Source organism: Acanthochromis polyacanthus, chromosome 22 (assembly GCF_021347895.1).
Source record: "Acanthochromis polyacanthus isolate Apoly-LR-REF ecotype Palm Island chromosome 22, KAUST_Apoly_ChrSc, whole genome shotgun sequence".
NCBI classification, from domain to species: domain Eukaryota; kingdom Metazoa; phylum Chordata; class Actinopteri; family Pomacentridae; genus Acanthochromis; species Acanthochromis polyacanthus.
In genome coordinates, this window is record NC_067134.1 from 11,241,522 (window position 1) to 11,258,647 (window position 17,126).

The 17,126-nt window shown below is 38.2% G+C and overlaps 1 protein-coding gene across 2 annotated transcripts; it reads left to right on the forward strand.

Moving 5' to 3' along the window:
* kynu (kynureninase) lies at window positions 1-17,017 on the forward strand. 2 transcript variants are annotated; one of them, XM_051942310.1, is made up of 14 exons: window positions 1-112; window positions 3,487-3,681; window positions 3,880-4,000; window positions 4,082-4,164; window positions 6,970-7,031; window positions 7,253-7,324; window positions 9,064-9,138; window positions 10,083-10,229; window positions 11,677-11,775; window positions 11,866-11,939; window positions 12,126-12,178; window positions 12,395-12,480; window positions 14,878-15,108; window positions 16,106-17,017. In XM_051942310.1, exons 2-14 carry the CDS (start codon window positions 3,513-3,515, stop codon window positions 16,223-16,225), a joined length of 1,392 nt encoding a protein of 463 aa, XP_051798270.1. In that variant the 5' UTR covers window positions 1-112; window positions 3,487-3,512; the 3' UTR covers window positions 16,226-17,017. The 2 variants fall into 2 exon arrangements, with proteins under 2 accessions (XP_051798270.1, XP_051798269.1); XM_051942309.1 differs by lacking the exon at window positions 1-112 and adding an exon at window positions 1,468-1,621.
* The last annotated feature ends 109 nt before the right edge of the window (window positions 17,018-17,126 follow it).

A 17,126-nucleotide genomic window follows, 5' to 3' on the forward strand; every position in this document is an offset into this window, starting at 1 on the left:
CAGCAGGGTGAGAGCGCGGAGTTTTTCCCTCCCTCAATACAGACGAGCGAGCGGATGAACAGCGTGCTGTGTGTGTTGTCTAACAATTTCCCTCGCTACACCCCTGTTTAAGGTAACTGCTTTCGTGTGACGGTGCAAAACTAAAAACTGAAATGTTTCTGACATATGTTCTGTATCTGAATTGTGGTAGGAGTTTGTGTTTTGTGGTTTGCATTACCTTGAGGAGTTGAACGCGAATCAATCGAAATGTAAGCTAGATGCTAGCGTCCTCGTTGTCCTGGGTTAGAGTATTACTGTCTACTCAGTTGTTAATAATGTTTAGATAATTCATGTTTAAAGTAATATCTATTATGGAATATTAATGTGTAGTTTTGGTCTGCATTCGTTTAGTACAGAAGTGTTTTCTGTGTATTTGAATGAAATCACTCAATACAGACGAGCGAGCGGATGAACAGCGTGCTGTGTGTGTTGTCTAACAATTTCCCTCGCTACACCCCTGTTTAAGGGCGCAACATCTGGTGTACAGAATTTAAGAATATCTAATAAAGGACTGTGGAAATTACTCATCTAAATACAGAAAACATGGGGAAAATGTTTCCAAAACTTGCGGTTGCAAAGCAGATTGAACAATATTTGACCAATATTTACATTTACTCCCAAGAAAAATGGACAGTTTGATGTCAGACACTAAAATACTGTAAATTTCAGGTAACAAAGTTGCTTTTCTCTCTTTTTTTTTTGACATGTTTTCTTGTAATTCTTCCTCCTACATGCAGCCAAGTTACATGTTATCTGCACATAATGATGCCTTTTACTTTGAAAACTAACAACACTTTGCTGCCATCTAGTGGAAATACAGCAAATTCTGACCTCACAGGGGTGCAGACTTCACATGTGAGCGGTTATTTGCTTTGACAAACTGAGCCGCCTGCAGGTCCTGACCAGAATCAACACGTCAGGCAGTTTTAACTCTCAGCTAAATCAAACTAGAAGCTGTTTCTATGTGAAAAATGTGCATTTGTCGGCACATGTTTTCATAGATTTAAAGATTTGAGGGAAGAAATGAGACGATCCTGAAATACAAAAAGTTTAAAGTTTAATTCAAATGAGGGTTGAATTGTAGCAAACTTGCAAGTTAATAACAAACCAGAAGCTGCAAATGTTTAGTTATCTGAGCATCATATTCATGTAAAACAGCACATGGGTCACATTTATTTTTGTATATGAGCCAAAGTACACAGACAGACCCGTGTTTCCAGCCTTTTAGCAACTGTTTGAGACGTTCTCTTATTTGGATCAGTATAAAGTGAAATGACTGAAAATCAGCAGCACAATAATGTCCAACCTTTTAGTCACATGCTCATGTTTAACTTCTCACTTTGGATTTTCAAACTGAAGCCACAAAAATGGGGAACTGGGCTGTGGTTTGTCCGGTCAGCGCAGATCTCACAGCAATTAGTCGGTTAATAAACGCAACAATGGGTCTAATGTCAGGCTTCTAGTTGACAATGATTAACCTGCCAGCGCTCACCGAGAGGTTAAAGAGCATTTCCAGGGCCGAGGATTCACTCAGCGAGAAGGTTGTGAGCGGAGAAGAGGCTCGTCTGCAACTGATCCAACCGTGAGTTACAGCTTTCAGTTCAACTTTGACGTCAGAATAAAGGCCGACGCATGCAGCAGAAAGCATTCTAACTCATCGTTCAAGTGCAAAAAGAAAAAGAGCACTTATTTGTTGTTCAATCCAAGTAGAAGTGCATAAAGTTGTGTGTATTTGCAGTTTAAAGTAGCTGGGACATACATCAAAATAGCTTAAAGGCAGGATCAGCTGTTTAAGTCCTTCAAGTTGCAGAGTCTGAATGCTTTCAAGTGAAATTACGATTGTTCTGATCAATGTTGGCATGATTTTAGTGCTTTAAACATCAGAAAATTCTTATTTTAATTAAAAAGACAAACGGTAGCTGATGTTTCAAGTGAATAGAGGTCATTTTACAGTAAACCTGTGACCTCTTGCTGAATTTAGATGCATGTCTCACTTAGAGTATGTTTAAATAAATGCGTTAGTGTGTATTCTAGACTCTGAAAAGCTGCAGAAAGATTTCCAAATCACTCTGTGAAGACTGGCTAAAGCACAAGTCGTGAAGTGAAGGAATTTCCCAGTTTCTATGTCAATCTTCTTGTATATCTTTAAAAAAAAGCCTAAAAAAAACTCCCAAAATTTAAATATTAAATGTGCAGAACAACTTAAAAATGCTGTAATAGTGGTCTTTATGGTAATTTATGATGGTATAAACAGCATGACAAGACAGAAAAACCTTGAGAGACCTTGTCTGAAGTTGTAAAAAATATGAATTTATGCCTTAAAGAATAGTTCAGATTCATCAAATCCTCCTGTGTGACCCATGTTGTTGTATGTTTCAGAAATTATCCTCCAGGGAATGACATTTTACTGCCTGCTTTTAGGACCTACATGTGGAGAAACATACGAGCCACAGTAATCACAGGAATATTTATCTACTGCTGTTCACTTTCAGTTACACTCGAAAACAAATGTAGAAATCTAGTAGACACCCATAGCGCTTCTAGGCATTTCTTGCATATTTTTAACAGAAATATAAAGTCCTGCACCTCTATTTTACAACCATGAATAGAAGTAGATGGAAATATTTCTTATAAAATTATAAAACCATAAATCATGAAAAACACAAAAAGAACCTTAAATTTCTTTATTTTACACATAATTATAAAGAAATAACACAGAAATCAACATGTACAAGATTTTTTTAGTGCCCAAAGACATCTCCAACAGTGAAAAAATAAATCATGACCTAATATTTTCTTATGTACATAATTAAAATGTTTCCGTACTTGTCTCCTATCTGCTCTGTTAAGCCGAAAAATCCCAGAATTCTCAGTGTGTCTTTGTTGCTCACAGCTGAGTTACCGATAACATTCCAGAATTTTTAGTTTTTTACTGAATATTGTTCACACAAACTGATTATATTTGGCATATTTTGATGACATCATGATTTTAAGCTTAGGTTTGATTTTTTTGAAAGTATTTCAAAAATTATTGGAAAATCTGAAGATTAATTTTACAGTTTCCAACTATTAAATCCTTTTTTTTCTTTCTTTTTTTTTTTTTTTTTACAGATTCTGGTTAGAGCAAGTGGTTTATTTTTGCCATTTTTTTAATGTGAAGTGATTCTTTTGAATGATTTTAAGCTCAGATTTGGTCAAGTTTTCTGCCGCAAAGTAGAAAATATGATTATTTTTTCCATTTCTACAGCTCCTAGCTCTGATAAATTGTGCAATTTTAGTGTTTTTTTTATAGATAAGATGCCTTTCAAGCCTTTCTGGACACTAATAGGAACTACACCAAGCTGAAATAAGCCAGAATTCACCCTTAAAGTAGTAACTATTGTGGATATTTCATGGTACAAGGCCTCTGTTACATGTTGTAATTGGTGTTTTTTGTCCTTTCTGCAGGCCGGCGGCCTGGCGTTTCCACAAGAATGGACGAGTTTGTCGGTTTAAATCCCAGAGAAGTTGTGCAGCGAGTGTCGGCCTCGCTGGGCTGCAGTCCAACATCTGCACAAGTCGCTGCTTACTTTGACAAACACGACAAGCTGCGGCACCTCAGGGACCAATTCCTGGTGCCTAAAATTGCAGATTTGCCTCCCTGTGAGTTGAAGATGCTCCGTTGTTAAATTACTAAGCAATAAAATCACCTTAACTTTTTTTTTAAGCATTAAGATCCCGGACGAGCCCCCAATAGTTACGATCTAACCCCAAGAGGTTGGATTGTGACATCCGTTAAAGATCAACATTATTTTATTGTGTCACAGTGATTTTAAAAAAGTAATTCTGATGTTTGTGCAGCTGATCTGTCGTTGGTCGACGGCACCCAGGAATGCATCTACCTGGCAGGAAATTCTCTTGGGCTTCAGCCCAAAATGGCCCAAAAGTACCTGGAGGAGGAGCTGGAGAAGTGGGCCAAAATGTGCGTTAACTTTCACATTTCCTGTTTAACAAGTAGCACGATATTTGCTATGTGACTCTGCATTGATGTTCTGTTTTCCAGGGGCGTCCACGGCCACACACTGGGCTCTCGTCCTTGGGCCTGGGCGGAGGAAAACATCGAGGGGCTCATGGCGAATGTTGTCGGTAAGAAACAGATTCTGGACGACACTTAGGCTGATCTCAGAGGAGCAGGTGCAGCATTTAGGGGATTATTGTGTCTTCTAATTAAAGTATGGACAGTTCTAAAAGCGAAACCTGCAAATTTGAAGTTATTTGGATCAATCTGACCGCCAAAAACAGAACGGAGTTGCTCATGTACACGCATGGAAACATCAATATGAAGGCAGTTTGCTTTCTGGAAGATGTTTGGGAAACTTCTTCAGCTCCTTTCGGTTGCTAAGTTGTCACACGAGAGTCATAAGCACATTTCTGGAAAGTGTACAGCACTCGATGAAACTAAAATTAAACCAAAGTGACGTCCTGTTTTAAAGACTAAAACTACAGAATCCTGCTGATTCTGGCTCACAGATACAAAAGGAAGCTGGTTCTGATTAACATGTGTGCAGAAAATGGGCTTTTTGGACCTTTCTTTGTCCAAATGTCTATTTTTTTTTTTTTTAAAAGAAAGTCCTTCAGTTTATATCTAATTTCTGATCATTTTTTTTCTTGTAGAGGTTTCGGACCATGATAAAATGGGATTTTGGTTCAAAATGTAATTGGTGTCACTGGTTTGTTTTTGACAAGTAGAAGATATTGATTTTCCAAGAATATTTTGAATCATTTTGCCCACCTGAACGCGACTTCCCGTGGGATTAATTCAAGAATGTTGCAAAGTTGAAATCTGATGAAAGTGGGACGTCACTCAAGCTGCATCAAATATTTCATCCAAATGTTTCTGATGCTGTTTGACCTCCATCTGCAAAAGGATGAAACTATTTAGTTTAATTGGCGGCTGAAAAAACATCCCCAAACTCATCATCTCTACGACGATGAGTCCAAACCCAAGAACGTTCGGAGAATTTTGAGTAAAATCTGCAGAACTGACATTGAGCCTGAATAGTCTGAACTGCAACCAAACTTCATCAACAACACACCTCCTTCTATTATATGCCTAAATGTACACAAGTATTTTATAAAAACTGGGGGTTTTTTTAAGCTTCTTTGTTCTAAGAAGAAAAAGTCTCGTCACATGATGTTGCACAACCACAAGTTAAATGCTGTAGTGATAAAAGCTCATGCCATGTTGGCCAATTGGAAAACAAAAAAAAATCAGTTCTGGTCGAATACTAACAATCACCAGTGGTTAAAGAATGAATCTGATTGTTTGGTTCAGTAAAGCTATCAATGCAGCAGAATGAAAATACTCCATTAAAAGTAACAATCCTGCTTGAAAAATCCTGAAAACCAAATCTCCCCCAGCAGGTTATCATTTCACATTCACAAACGGAATGTTTTTCGTCGGATAATCGTCTTTGCATGCTATCAGCAGCGGTTTCGCAACTTCATTCATTCTTTTTCAGTGCCGGAGGTCACTGCACTTCTTTCCTCTCCGTTTGTTTCATCGAGTCTAAAGTCCGTCTGGAGTTACACACACATGACCTGATACATGTGACAGATGGAAAACGTGCTTCTGATCAATAAACTCCAATGGATTGTATCAAGTCTTTAAAATGGGGTTTAAGATTCTGTAATCGCATCATCTGGTCTTGATTTCTGGATCAAATCTTCAGTGCGTGTTCTAGAAGACACTCGATACCTGAGATCTAATATAACTTTAATGTTTTGGACAAAATACATTTGTCTTTTGCAGTATATATACCTTAATTCATATTGTGAACTTTAACAGCCACGTATTTCTGTCTATTAATTAAAATGTCACTATAATCACAGATAAAAATAGCCTCATGTAACTTCATATGATCATTCTGTGGACTCATTTTTTTTTAAAACTGCAATATAACATCGTGCCGTCATTGTTTTTTTCAGAATCTAGTTGGTGTAAATGGTTTATTTTTTACATATTTACTCAATTAAAAGTAGAATGGAATGATTTTTTTGATGAACTACCATGAGTTTTCTATGAAATTTGGTGAGGTTTCCCATCACAGAGCTGTTAATCTGATATTTTTTTCTGTTTCTCCAGTTTCTGCCGGTGATAAACACAATTTTGGTGATTTTTACAGAATGTGGCTCATCTAAATGGTTTATCTGTTGCAAAATATGAGTAAGAGATGTAGAATAAATTGAATTTGATCAAATATTTTTTCATTTTTTGTCAGACAGAATGGGATGTCACACCTATGTAGTTCAAAAACTACGGAGCCCCTCTGATGACATGGTTAAAAAAAATAATAATAAATTGTGGCCACGACATAGCTATAACGTGCGAACAACATGCAACTTCATTCCCATGAAGTAGGTACAACGTGTGCTCGAAATACTAATTTGTGGCCACGAAATAGGTATAACGTGCCAACGAAATACTAACTAATATTATTAATATCATTCCTGGACAGCTGGGTAATCAAATCAAGCGCACCCTCTCTACAACCTGCAATAATATGTGTACGGGCCGTACCTACATGATGTTCCTAAAATGAGTATCTTTTCTTAGCTGTTCTAGTCCATATCTTGTTATCCCGCATTTAGGAAGTTATTTATTTAAGCCTGTGTTTGATACTTTGTTGCAGCGGGTAGCCTATCTGCTGACGTGTCACCCGATTTACAAACTTTTTATCCTCATTCTGTTACTACACGTTGTTTTGTTGTGCTAATATGTAGCCGTAGTAGTATTTCGTGGGAACAAAGTAGTATTTCGTGTGCACGTTAAAGCTATATCGCGGCCACAATTTATTTATTTTTTTACCATGTCATCAGAGGGGCTCCGTAAAAAAAACACTGAAAAGTTGAAAATGTAAAGAAAAATTCTGTTTTCAATGTTTCTCACAGGAGCTAAAACTGAAGAAGTGGCTCTGATGAACGGCCTGACAGTGAATTTACACCTTCTAATGGTAAAAGGCGCTCATGTTCTGCTGCAACACATTTTTTTAACCATTTAAAACACACTTAAATACGTATTTTCGGTTTTTACGCTGGCTGTGTGTCAGATGTGCTTTGAAAAACACCTTTAAACTCCACAAACATACAGTATTTTATGTGGAATTACATAAAAGGGCAGCAGGATTTCAATCTGTTTCAGTGCTAACAGTGATTTTATGCTGTAATTTCACAGCTTGCTTTTTACAAACCCACCGCAGCTCGACATAAAATCCTCCTGGAGAACAAAGCTTTTCCCTCAGATCACGTGAGTAATATCCACTCAGTCTGTGGTCAAGGTCTGCCTGGATTTGTTTGCATTTATGTACTTACGCTGACCCACGAATCATATTTTTACTGTCTGGTTGTTGAACAAGAGTTCAGCTGAAAATTAAACCTAACTGAAGATCCGGCAGTCGACAAATTTGGTTAAAAGACTTTTCAGAACAAAGAAATGGGATGTTTGCAAAGAGGAACAAAAACACAGAGAAAAACAGCAAATAGTTAAAAGGTAGCTGCATGAAAAAGGACATAAGTTGTCAAAAGATGACTGTATATTGAGGGCAGAGCAAAATCAAACGCTGACATTCCTGCATTCTGATGAAGTTTTATGCGTGAATTTGTGGTGAAAAATTGTATTTATTTCAATGAAAACACAAAAACATAAGATGAAATATCAGGGTTGTTCTGTCTCAAATCACAACATTTTTGGAGAAATATTTGCTCGAACATCTCTGATTTCCCAGAAATCTTTGTGGCATAAAATATGGATATTTATTAAGATTTTTGCGAATTGTTATTGTGATATATTGCATTCTTTCTGAGTTTTTAAAAACAATAATGGTATCCCTGAAATATTAACTGTTATTAAATGTTATTCTGAATGGGTGTGTGTATATTTACATTGAAGCCGTTTTGAAAAGTCTTGTCTTTAAGCTCAAACAAAAAACATATAATGCAGGAGTCAACTGCAAAATAATATTTTCTGAACCATATGTTGTTCCATGTCACAATAATAAACATTTAAAATGCTGTCTAAACATTGTGGAATCAGATTTATTGCTTCAGCGGTTGCAAGTCCAATAACTTGTCAGAAAGCTGGCTTTAAAATGACGCAAATTAACTTTGTGGACTCGAAAATGTGCAGAAATGCATGAAAGAGGGGAATCCATCAACATTCTTAGGTAATTTTTTTGATAGTTTGCTTCAAAATTGCTTAAATCCAGGGGTGAAAGTAGTTTTAAATTCTTGCCGGAACTATTAGTAATAGTTCCGGACCGTTCCGGCTTACTTTCACCCCATTCCGTCGATGCTAACTATTGTAAATCCTGTTGAAAGTTTTTCAGGCTATCACAAGAACGTGTGGAATTTCACGTGTAATTTGTTGCTCGTCCCAGTGCAATAAATCAAGCGCACCTATTTGCTATTGGCTGCTACTGGCCATAACAATCGCTGTGTTACGGAAGTAGACACGCATGTGCACTCATGTACTGCTGAGTGAACTCCGGTCGATATCTATGGATAGCAGGCAGGCCGGGCGGCGTACCGGCGTACTCATAGATACCGGTGGAAGAGCGGCGTACCGCCAGCAGATCTTTTCCCGTAACTGCTTTCCGCCACCAGATCTTTTGCCGGTACACAGTTCCGGATCGTTCCGGCTTACTTTCACACCTGCTTAAATCCATCTTTCAAAGGGTTATTGACGTGACAAATTTGATTTATGTTTAGCTTTCTTGTGTTTTATTAAACTTTGTTGGGGTTTTCACAACTTTGAGATGCACTTTATGTTCAAATGGTGAATCAGGAAAGCTGATAAATCAAACTGTAAAAGTGTCCAACTTGTAGAGTTTGATAAGAATAAGTAAGGTCCAACATTTTATTGAAGACGTTTTTACTGTATTTGGTGTTTTTCTGACTTGCCTGTGGTATAAATCAGCTTTTGTCTCCTAAATCTACAGTTTGTGATCCTTCATTGTCCTCTTTATGAGTCTGAATCTGTCTCTTCAGTACGCCGTCGAGTCTCAGATCCGCCTACGAGGATTCGACCCTCAGCAGAGCATGTTGCTGCTGTCGCCCAGACCGGTAAACCCTTTTACACTTTACCGTTGACGTGTTTTGGTTTTATTTAGTTAGATTCCTTTCTGTTTTTCCCTTCTGTGTCTCTTGTGATTGCCCATTTGTGTGTTTCTTGTCTTTTTACTTCCTCCCTTTGACTCAGTTTCCCTCCTTTTGATTCTCCTCATTAGTTTCACCTCCGTCACTCAACTGTGTCTTATGTCTCTTGTGAATGTGTATTTGTATCCAGTTTAATTTTATAAGTGCCTTCTCTTGTGTGTTTCTTGTGTTTTTACTTCCTCCCTTTGTCTTGGTTTCCCTCCTCTTTTGATTCTCCTCATTAGATTCATCTGTCCTCTGCGTCATGTTTCCACGTAGATGTTTTTTGACCATTATTTTCCCGTTTTCTCAGCAGACTTTGTGAAAACCACAAAAAATAAAAGACATACAGCAAAAGTTTTAAATATAAATTGTGCAGGAAAAAAGTGTCTATGAGTCTATCAAGCTAGTCTCAGCTGATAGACAGGTTCAGATATGTTAGCTAGTAATAGCAAATGCATCAAACCGTCCCTGTAAACACATTTCCAGAAATATTGTACACACCAAAACATTCATTTTAAGGTGGTATATTGAAGTTAAATGTTCAGACATCTTATTAATTACATTTTAATCTATTTTAATGACTGTATGAATTCAAAGGTTATTGAAATGACAACAGAAGTTGTAAGAAAACACTTAGAAATCTCAGTCTTTCAGTCAGTTTTAATTGCTCATGATTTGTTTATTTGGATTTCACTTTGACTTGTAGTTTGGATTTATTCCTTGACCTTCAGCTGTCTTCTGTTTTGTCCCCTGCCCGTTAAATTTTAGTTCAAGTTTTCTTTTGTTATTCCCATCGACATTTCTGCACTTATGTTCTTACCTGAACACTCCCTAACACTTTGCTGTCAATGTGTTTCCTGTCTTGTCAGGGAGAGGAAACTCTGAGAACTGAAGACATCCTGGAGGTCATTGAGAAGGAAGGCGACTCCATCGCCATGGTGATGTTCAGCGGCGTTCAGTATTACACCGGCCAGCTGTTCAACATGGCCGCCATCACTGAGGCTGGCCAGCGGAAGGTAACGAGAAGATCCTCAAAACTTCATCTTCAGATCTTGATGTCCCAAGAAAAGGACTTTGTTCTTCACCACTGCAGCTTCCTGTGATTTTATGTTCTTATCGTAGTTTTAATGGCCAAAGACTGTAAACTAAGATCTGTTTTCCACTGCTGGAACTTACAGATGTTTTTAGGGCAAGATGAACCTTTTGTGCAAGTTAGACCCACAAGATGCGATCCTTAGAACCTTTTTTAAGGCTGTTTTTAGGAGAAGAACTTCTGAAAACATCTGAAAAACAAATGAGTGGGCTTTGACTCCTATTGGTTTAACTCGGCACCATTTTTTTCACCGTCTTGATGTTCTTGTCGAGGAGAAGACCCAGCTAGATTTCTTTGAGTTCTAAAAATGTTCTGAGAAAGTTCCAGAAATGTCTTCAGTGGGATGTTTTCTTGTAATCATGCTCTTTCTTACAGACTGGATAAAGTTCTCTACACGACATTCATCGAATTTTGCATTGAGGACGTCCTTGTTTTGTTATCATGTCACATTGTGGGGGTGTTTTGTAGAAGAACGTTCCATGAAGTGTTACCTCAGCATCCTCTGAATAATGCAGGAGAAATGTTCTACCTTTATAAATACTAGCACATCTTATAGAGTTTGGACATTGTGCACATTTTCAAGCCTATTTTGGTTTTAATTCAAACACAAAATTAGAATTCCAGTGTCTTAAATTATTGGAACATTTCCTAGGATCTGTCAACAAACAACTGACAACACAGAAATGTGCAGTTTCTGAACATTGTGTTCATTTATACAGTAAATACTTGAATTTGAGATACTTGATTACCGATTTTCTTGAGCTGTTTGCCATAATCATCTCAATAAAAACAAAAAAAGGGCTTCAAATAGTTCACTTTACATGTAATAAGTCTAGAATATATACAATTTTCACTTCCTTAAATCACTAATGGAAAACATTAATCTTTTTTCAGGATATTCTAATTATTCTAGAAGATATTAGCGGCAAGATTTATGAAAAACAGTCTGCATTCTGAGATCTTGGTGACATTTTAGTTTCTATACTGCAACTTGAACACAAATCCTCAAAAAGAGCATAGTTTTAAGATAACTTTTAGAGTTAAATTGTAATTTTTTTCCACTGTAAATTCACTTTTCTTTGTGTCAGATTGGTGCTGTCTGATAAAATAAGCATTCCTTTAAAACTGTTAGCTGTTATCAAAGCCAAATATTAAGAGAGAAGTTAAATTCCTGACAGTAAAGAAGTGTTCTGTAAGATTGTGTGATAATCTAACATCTTTCTGTTGTTGCGGCATATCACAACTTCAGTATTCTGTGGACCTAGTTTGAGACACACAGGACTGGATGGACTTTTAAAGTGAAGCCATAGCAAGTTCTACAACAACTACCTTCATTTTCACAAATAATCCTTCCTTTGCTCTTCTGTCAGGGTTGTTACGTCGGATTCGATTGCGCCCACGCAGCAGGAAACGTCGAGTTGAAGCTGCACGACTGGGGCGTCGACTTCGCCTGCTGGTGCTCCTACAAGGTCAGCTGACAACAAAACCCAATCCCAGCTGAATATTTAGAAATCGGACGAAACTAACCGTAAATATCGAATGTCCGCTTTGTTTTCCAGTATATAAACTCAGGTGCTGGGGGTCTCGCGGGAGCTTTTATCCACGAGAAGCATAAACAGACCATCAAACCAGCGTGAGCAGCACTCCTTAAACAGCACCCAAAATAAAAAAAAGGAAGGAATATCAAGTGTTTTGATGTTTCTTTTCAAGGAATTCAAACTCAAATTTCCATTTTCTTAAACTTGCAAGAAGCTTCCAAGTATTTTACTTAAAATTAAGGAGGAAACAAAGTAAAAATGATTGTTATTGTGTCCTTCAGGCTTACGGGATGGTGGGGACACGACCTGAAAACTCGGTTCCAGATGAGTAACGGTAAGAAGAGTCTTGTTTTAAAATCACTCGTTTGCTGATGTCTGAGCTACTTTTCCAAAGCTATTGGTGTGTTTTTAGTTGCATTCTGCTCCCATCTTGTGGTGGCATTTGGTATTACACAATCTCACAATCATTTATACACACTCTAAATGTATTAATACAAAGCTTTAGATGATGTTTTTGGCTTTTCATGGTTGGTTTGCTTTGTGTTTGCAGAGCTGGAGCTGCAGCCCGGAGTGAACGGCTTCAGACTGTCCAACCAGCCCATACTGCTGGTCTGCCCCCTGCAGGCCAGTTTGGAGGTACTGCAGTCACACAGTGAACAGAACCATGCAGAGTTGTAGTATTCCAGGATATTAACTCCAAAATGAATATCCTGTCCTGCACCTCTAGGGACAACAGCACAACTGACTGAAAGTAGAAAGAACTCTGAAATGTCTTTTGTGTAGAACGACACATTTTCAATGACACGCATCATGAAAAACTGACAAATCACAAGTTGAATTCTCTGATTATTTATTTACAAACACAAAATGACTGGAATCAGCATCTACAACATTTAAAATACATAAATTAAACTTCCCATCGACCACTTTTCATTGAAATTTTAAGCTGCGTTTGAACAAATTAACTTGCTGTAGAGTCCAGCTGTCATTCTCAGTGGAGCACAAAGCAACAGACACATTTTTGATCCTATCCAACATTTTCCACAATGACCATGAGAATAAAATTAACACTAAAGTGTTGCTTACATGAGTGCATCAAGGTACTTATAACTATATGTTAAAAAAAAGTTCTGCACTAAAAAAAAAAAACCCAACCGATGTGTCTATTTGTTTAAATTACACTGATGTCATCATAATGACCAATAATTTCTAGGGCTGGACCCAAATATTCGTTCGCTACGGCACTATCCGGATTTTAATAATACCCCCCACCCCCACCCCCCAGATATTCGCCTTCAATAGGGCCCGAATATTCGGAGGCCAGAAACTACTATTCGGGCCAGCCCTAATAATTTCCAAAACTACCAGACAAATCTCTTCCAAACTAAGGGTTATGTTGACAAAGTGACGTCTAAAAATGAACAAGAAAAGCACTCATGAGGCGCCTGTATAGTTCAACTGGTTAAGCAGGTAAACCATGCATAGGGGCTGGTCTCCGATGCAGCAGCCTGGGTTTGATTCCCGCTTGCGGCCCTTTGCTTCATATCTTTCCCCCATTTCCTGTCTCTCTTTCACTTCGTCTATCCAATAAAGCCATAAAAATAATATTTTTTAAAAAAGCACTCAAAGAGGGTGCTCCGTCAAGGCTGCCCAGTCGTTGTGGGATTTTCGACGGATAAGTCCTGATAAGTCCTCAGCGGTGGGTTTGTAGTCGGATCACAATCATGTGATCATCAGCAGGCAGCTGATGTAGTGCTCATTTGTTGTCATGGTTACAGTGACATCATGCCGCTATCTCGCAATGATACAGAAATCTTAAACAAATCTGTGGATGCAGACTATGAGGCGAATCACTGCCAAAATCTAATCACTTGGTCCTTGTGTTATTTCTGACTTTTGCTGAAAATTTCATCCAAATCTCTTCGTCCGTTTTTGAATAATGTTGCTAACAGACAAACAGACGGAGAGACAGACGGACAAATGTACGCCTATCGTCACGGAGTAAATGTATGCCCACATTAAAAAAAAAGTTTAACTCTAGAACTCTGCCAAGGAACACAGCAGAGTTATGTGATGACATCATTGGTTTGTCCGTCTCTCTGTCTGTTAGCAACATTACTCAAGAACGGATGAACGGATTTAGATGAAATTTTCAGGGAAGGTCAGAAATGACACAAGGACCAAGTGATTAGATTTTGGCAGTGATTCGGCTTGTACTCTGGATCCACTGATTTGTTAAAGATTTCTGTATCATTGCGAGATGGCGCCATGGCGTCACTGTAACCATGACAACAAGTCAACACTACATCAGCTGCCTGCTGACGATCACATGATTGCAATCCTACTACAAATTCACCGCTGCTAACTTATTGGGACTCATCCGTCGGAAATGATACAAGGAACATTTGATTAAATTGTGGGGGTGTTTCTGAGTCCCATCAATTCCCACTACATATTTAGGTCATGCGATTCAGTATCTGTACGTAACGTACACATGCAGAACACACACCTGTGCTCGAAAATGATACGACTGAGCAGCCTTGGCGGAGTACTGCGCTCTCTGAGTGCTTTTCTTCTGTTAATGTGCTCAAAGATGGGACTTTTTATGACGTCTTCTTTTTTTTTTTTTCATATTTCAACTCACCCATAATCAGAGGCCATGTTATCTACTTTCTTAATGCTCAATCAGCGACACGATGAGAAAGAAGTGAAAATTTCAGGGTTTTATCTTAATGAGTCTCTGGGATATTGTCTTAGAAAGTATTACACATATTAAGCTGAAAATTCTCATCTATCTTTATGAATATCCACAGTTTGTCGTAAAATTAATCAGGCTAATCAGAGATGGTTGAACAGAAATTGTTCTAAAAAATGTTGACATGAGCTAAAATGTTGTAGCCAAAAAATTTCATTCAGTTAAAAAGTGAACAATTGTCCCACCTGCTCGTTCATATCTATTCATTTAGTGTGTCTCCAATCACCATCTAGCTTCCACTGAATGAATCCAACATCCACTCTTGTTATACTTTCCAGGTGTTCAACATGACCAGCATGCAGGCGCTGCGCAGGAAGTCCCTCCTACTGACCGGATACCTGGAGTATCTGATCCAGCACTACTACAGCGAGGACCCGACCCGACCCCAGAAACCTCACGTCCGCATCATGACGCCTTCGGACCCTCAGCAGAGAGGCTGCCAGCTCTCGCTCTCCTTCTCCATCCCAATCAGGAGAGTCTTCCAGGAGCTGGAGAGGAGAGGAGTCGCTGTGAGTAGCTCAGATCGGATCTCAATGATGCTTCAGAGAGGATTTGGACGTTTTTGTCCTTAAAGTACACTCACACAGATTGACGTAAGCTCACATGCATCCAAAGCTTTCTCTGCATCACTGAAAGTCTCCCAAATATACACTCAGTTTTGGAGATATTTGCGTCGTAGGAAGTCAAGCGTTGCAGGAGCGCTGGGAGCAGAGCAGCACTGCACAAACCTAAATCAGCATTTGAGTTTTATTCACACGGTGTCAGAACTTTTTGACTGCACCTCTTTCTTCTTTTGGCCTATAAATGACAACAAAGAGCAGGAGAAAAGAAAAATATATAGACAAATTACAAAAAAACACTGTCCATTGAAGCATATTATTTAATTGTCGCCGTATTTGATTTAAAATTAATTCCTGACCATGTGACATTCCCTTGATCCATCGAAAATGTTTGTGAACCTCAAACCTGACTGATGAACAAAAGAAAAGTGAGTTTTTTCATGTTACGTGCACGTTGTCACTAACTTCTTGTTACATCGGTCACGGCTGGGCTACTTCTATAGATAAGTGGGTAAATATAATGACATTAATACATCACACAAGCATGATTAAGTTTGGATTATGGAGCATATTTAAAGAATTTAAGTTTGATAATAAAAAAATACATACTTGCACTGATTTCCAATTTTTAAAAAAGCATTATTGACTGTTTAGAACATAAAAAAAACCTAAATTCTTGACTTTTTTCATTTTTGATCAAGTTAACCAGCAGTTTTGTTAGATTTTCAGGAAAATTATGACATGATTAGACGCGATAATGATTAAATTCAATCAAGTTCATGAGGTGTAGGTCTGCACCTATAAAAAGCGGATTTAAGTTTGGCTGTGAATGTTGTCGAGATGCGCACAAACCCCAGGATTTTGAAGCTTAAGATAAAAACTGCAGTTGCACAAAGACACCAGCCGAGGTTTCCTGAGGTTAACGTTCTTTTTCTCGCTTCTCCAGTGCGACATGAGGGAGCCCAGTGTGCTGCGAATCGTTCCGGTGCCGCTCTACAACTCCTTCAGCGACGTCCACCGCTTCATCCAAACCCTGGGAGCAGCCCTCGCCGCCAGCAACCAATGAGAGGAGAGCACTGAGTACCACCTGACTGTGACTCCTGCAGACAGAGAAGATTTTCAGCTCTTCATGTTCCACATAAAGACAGTATATTAATGGTGATATCTTGGAAAGTTCACCTTCTGCCTCACTGAGCCTCCGAAACCTCATTGTCTTCAACGATTGTTTTTATTTTTGTCTGCTGCAAATATTCCACATGAATTGGCTGAAATAAAGCATTTATTCTCCACCGGTTTACAGTCAAGCTGAAAACACTTCAGGGTGGTTGGAGAACTCAAACGTTTCCTTTGTCTTCTTTCAAGACTTTTTTTTTCTTTGGCTCCTTTAAATCAAAAGACAGTCTTATAATTATAAAATCTAGATGAGAATTAAATCTTAGTTTAACCCAAATGTCCTTCAAATAGACTAAGTTTATGTTGCCTCAATATTAAATTAGTAATTTATGATTGAAAAACAGGATATTTTTATTGGACAGCTCTAGTTACTACATATATATCTAGAAGATTTAAGCTGCTGATATGCATCACTACAGTATACAACACTGATTTTATTATTTTTGAGGTGGTGCAGCTTTTTCTCTGTAGTAAATCAAGTTACTAATTAATGGATTAACCTATAAACTAACAAGCACTTGGAGCTGGGGCGTTCAGGAATCGACCAGAATTAACATTTGTCATCTTTTTGTGGTTAGGTGAGAATAAATAAATGAAGGACGGCTGGTATTGTCTTTCCTGGGCTTACTGATGCTTAAAGTGACTGTACTGTAAAATAAAACAATAAAAACAAAGACAGACTGATGATTGTGAGCTCGCTGGTTTCACATATACTGTGTCTGAGGAGAAAAATGGGATCAAATGTAATGTATTTAGTCTGCAGACCATGTTTTCGTGCTCTCAATGGAGAGCGC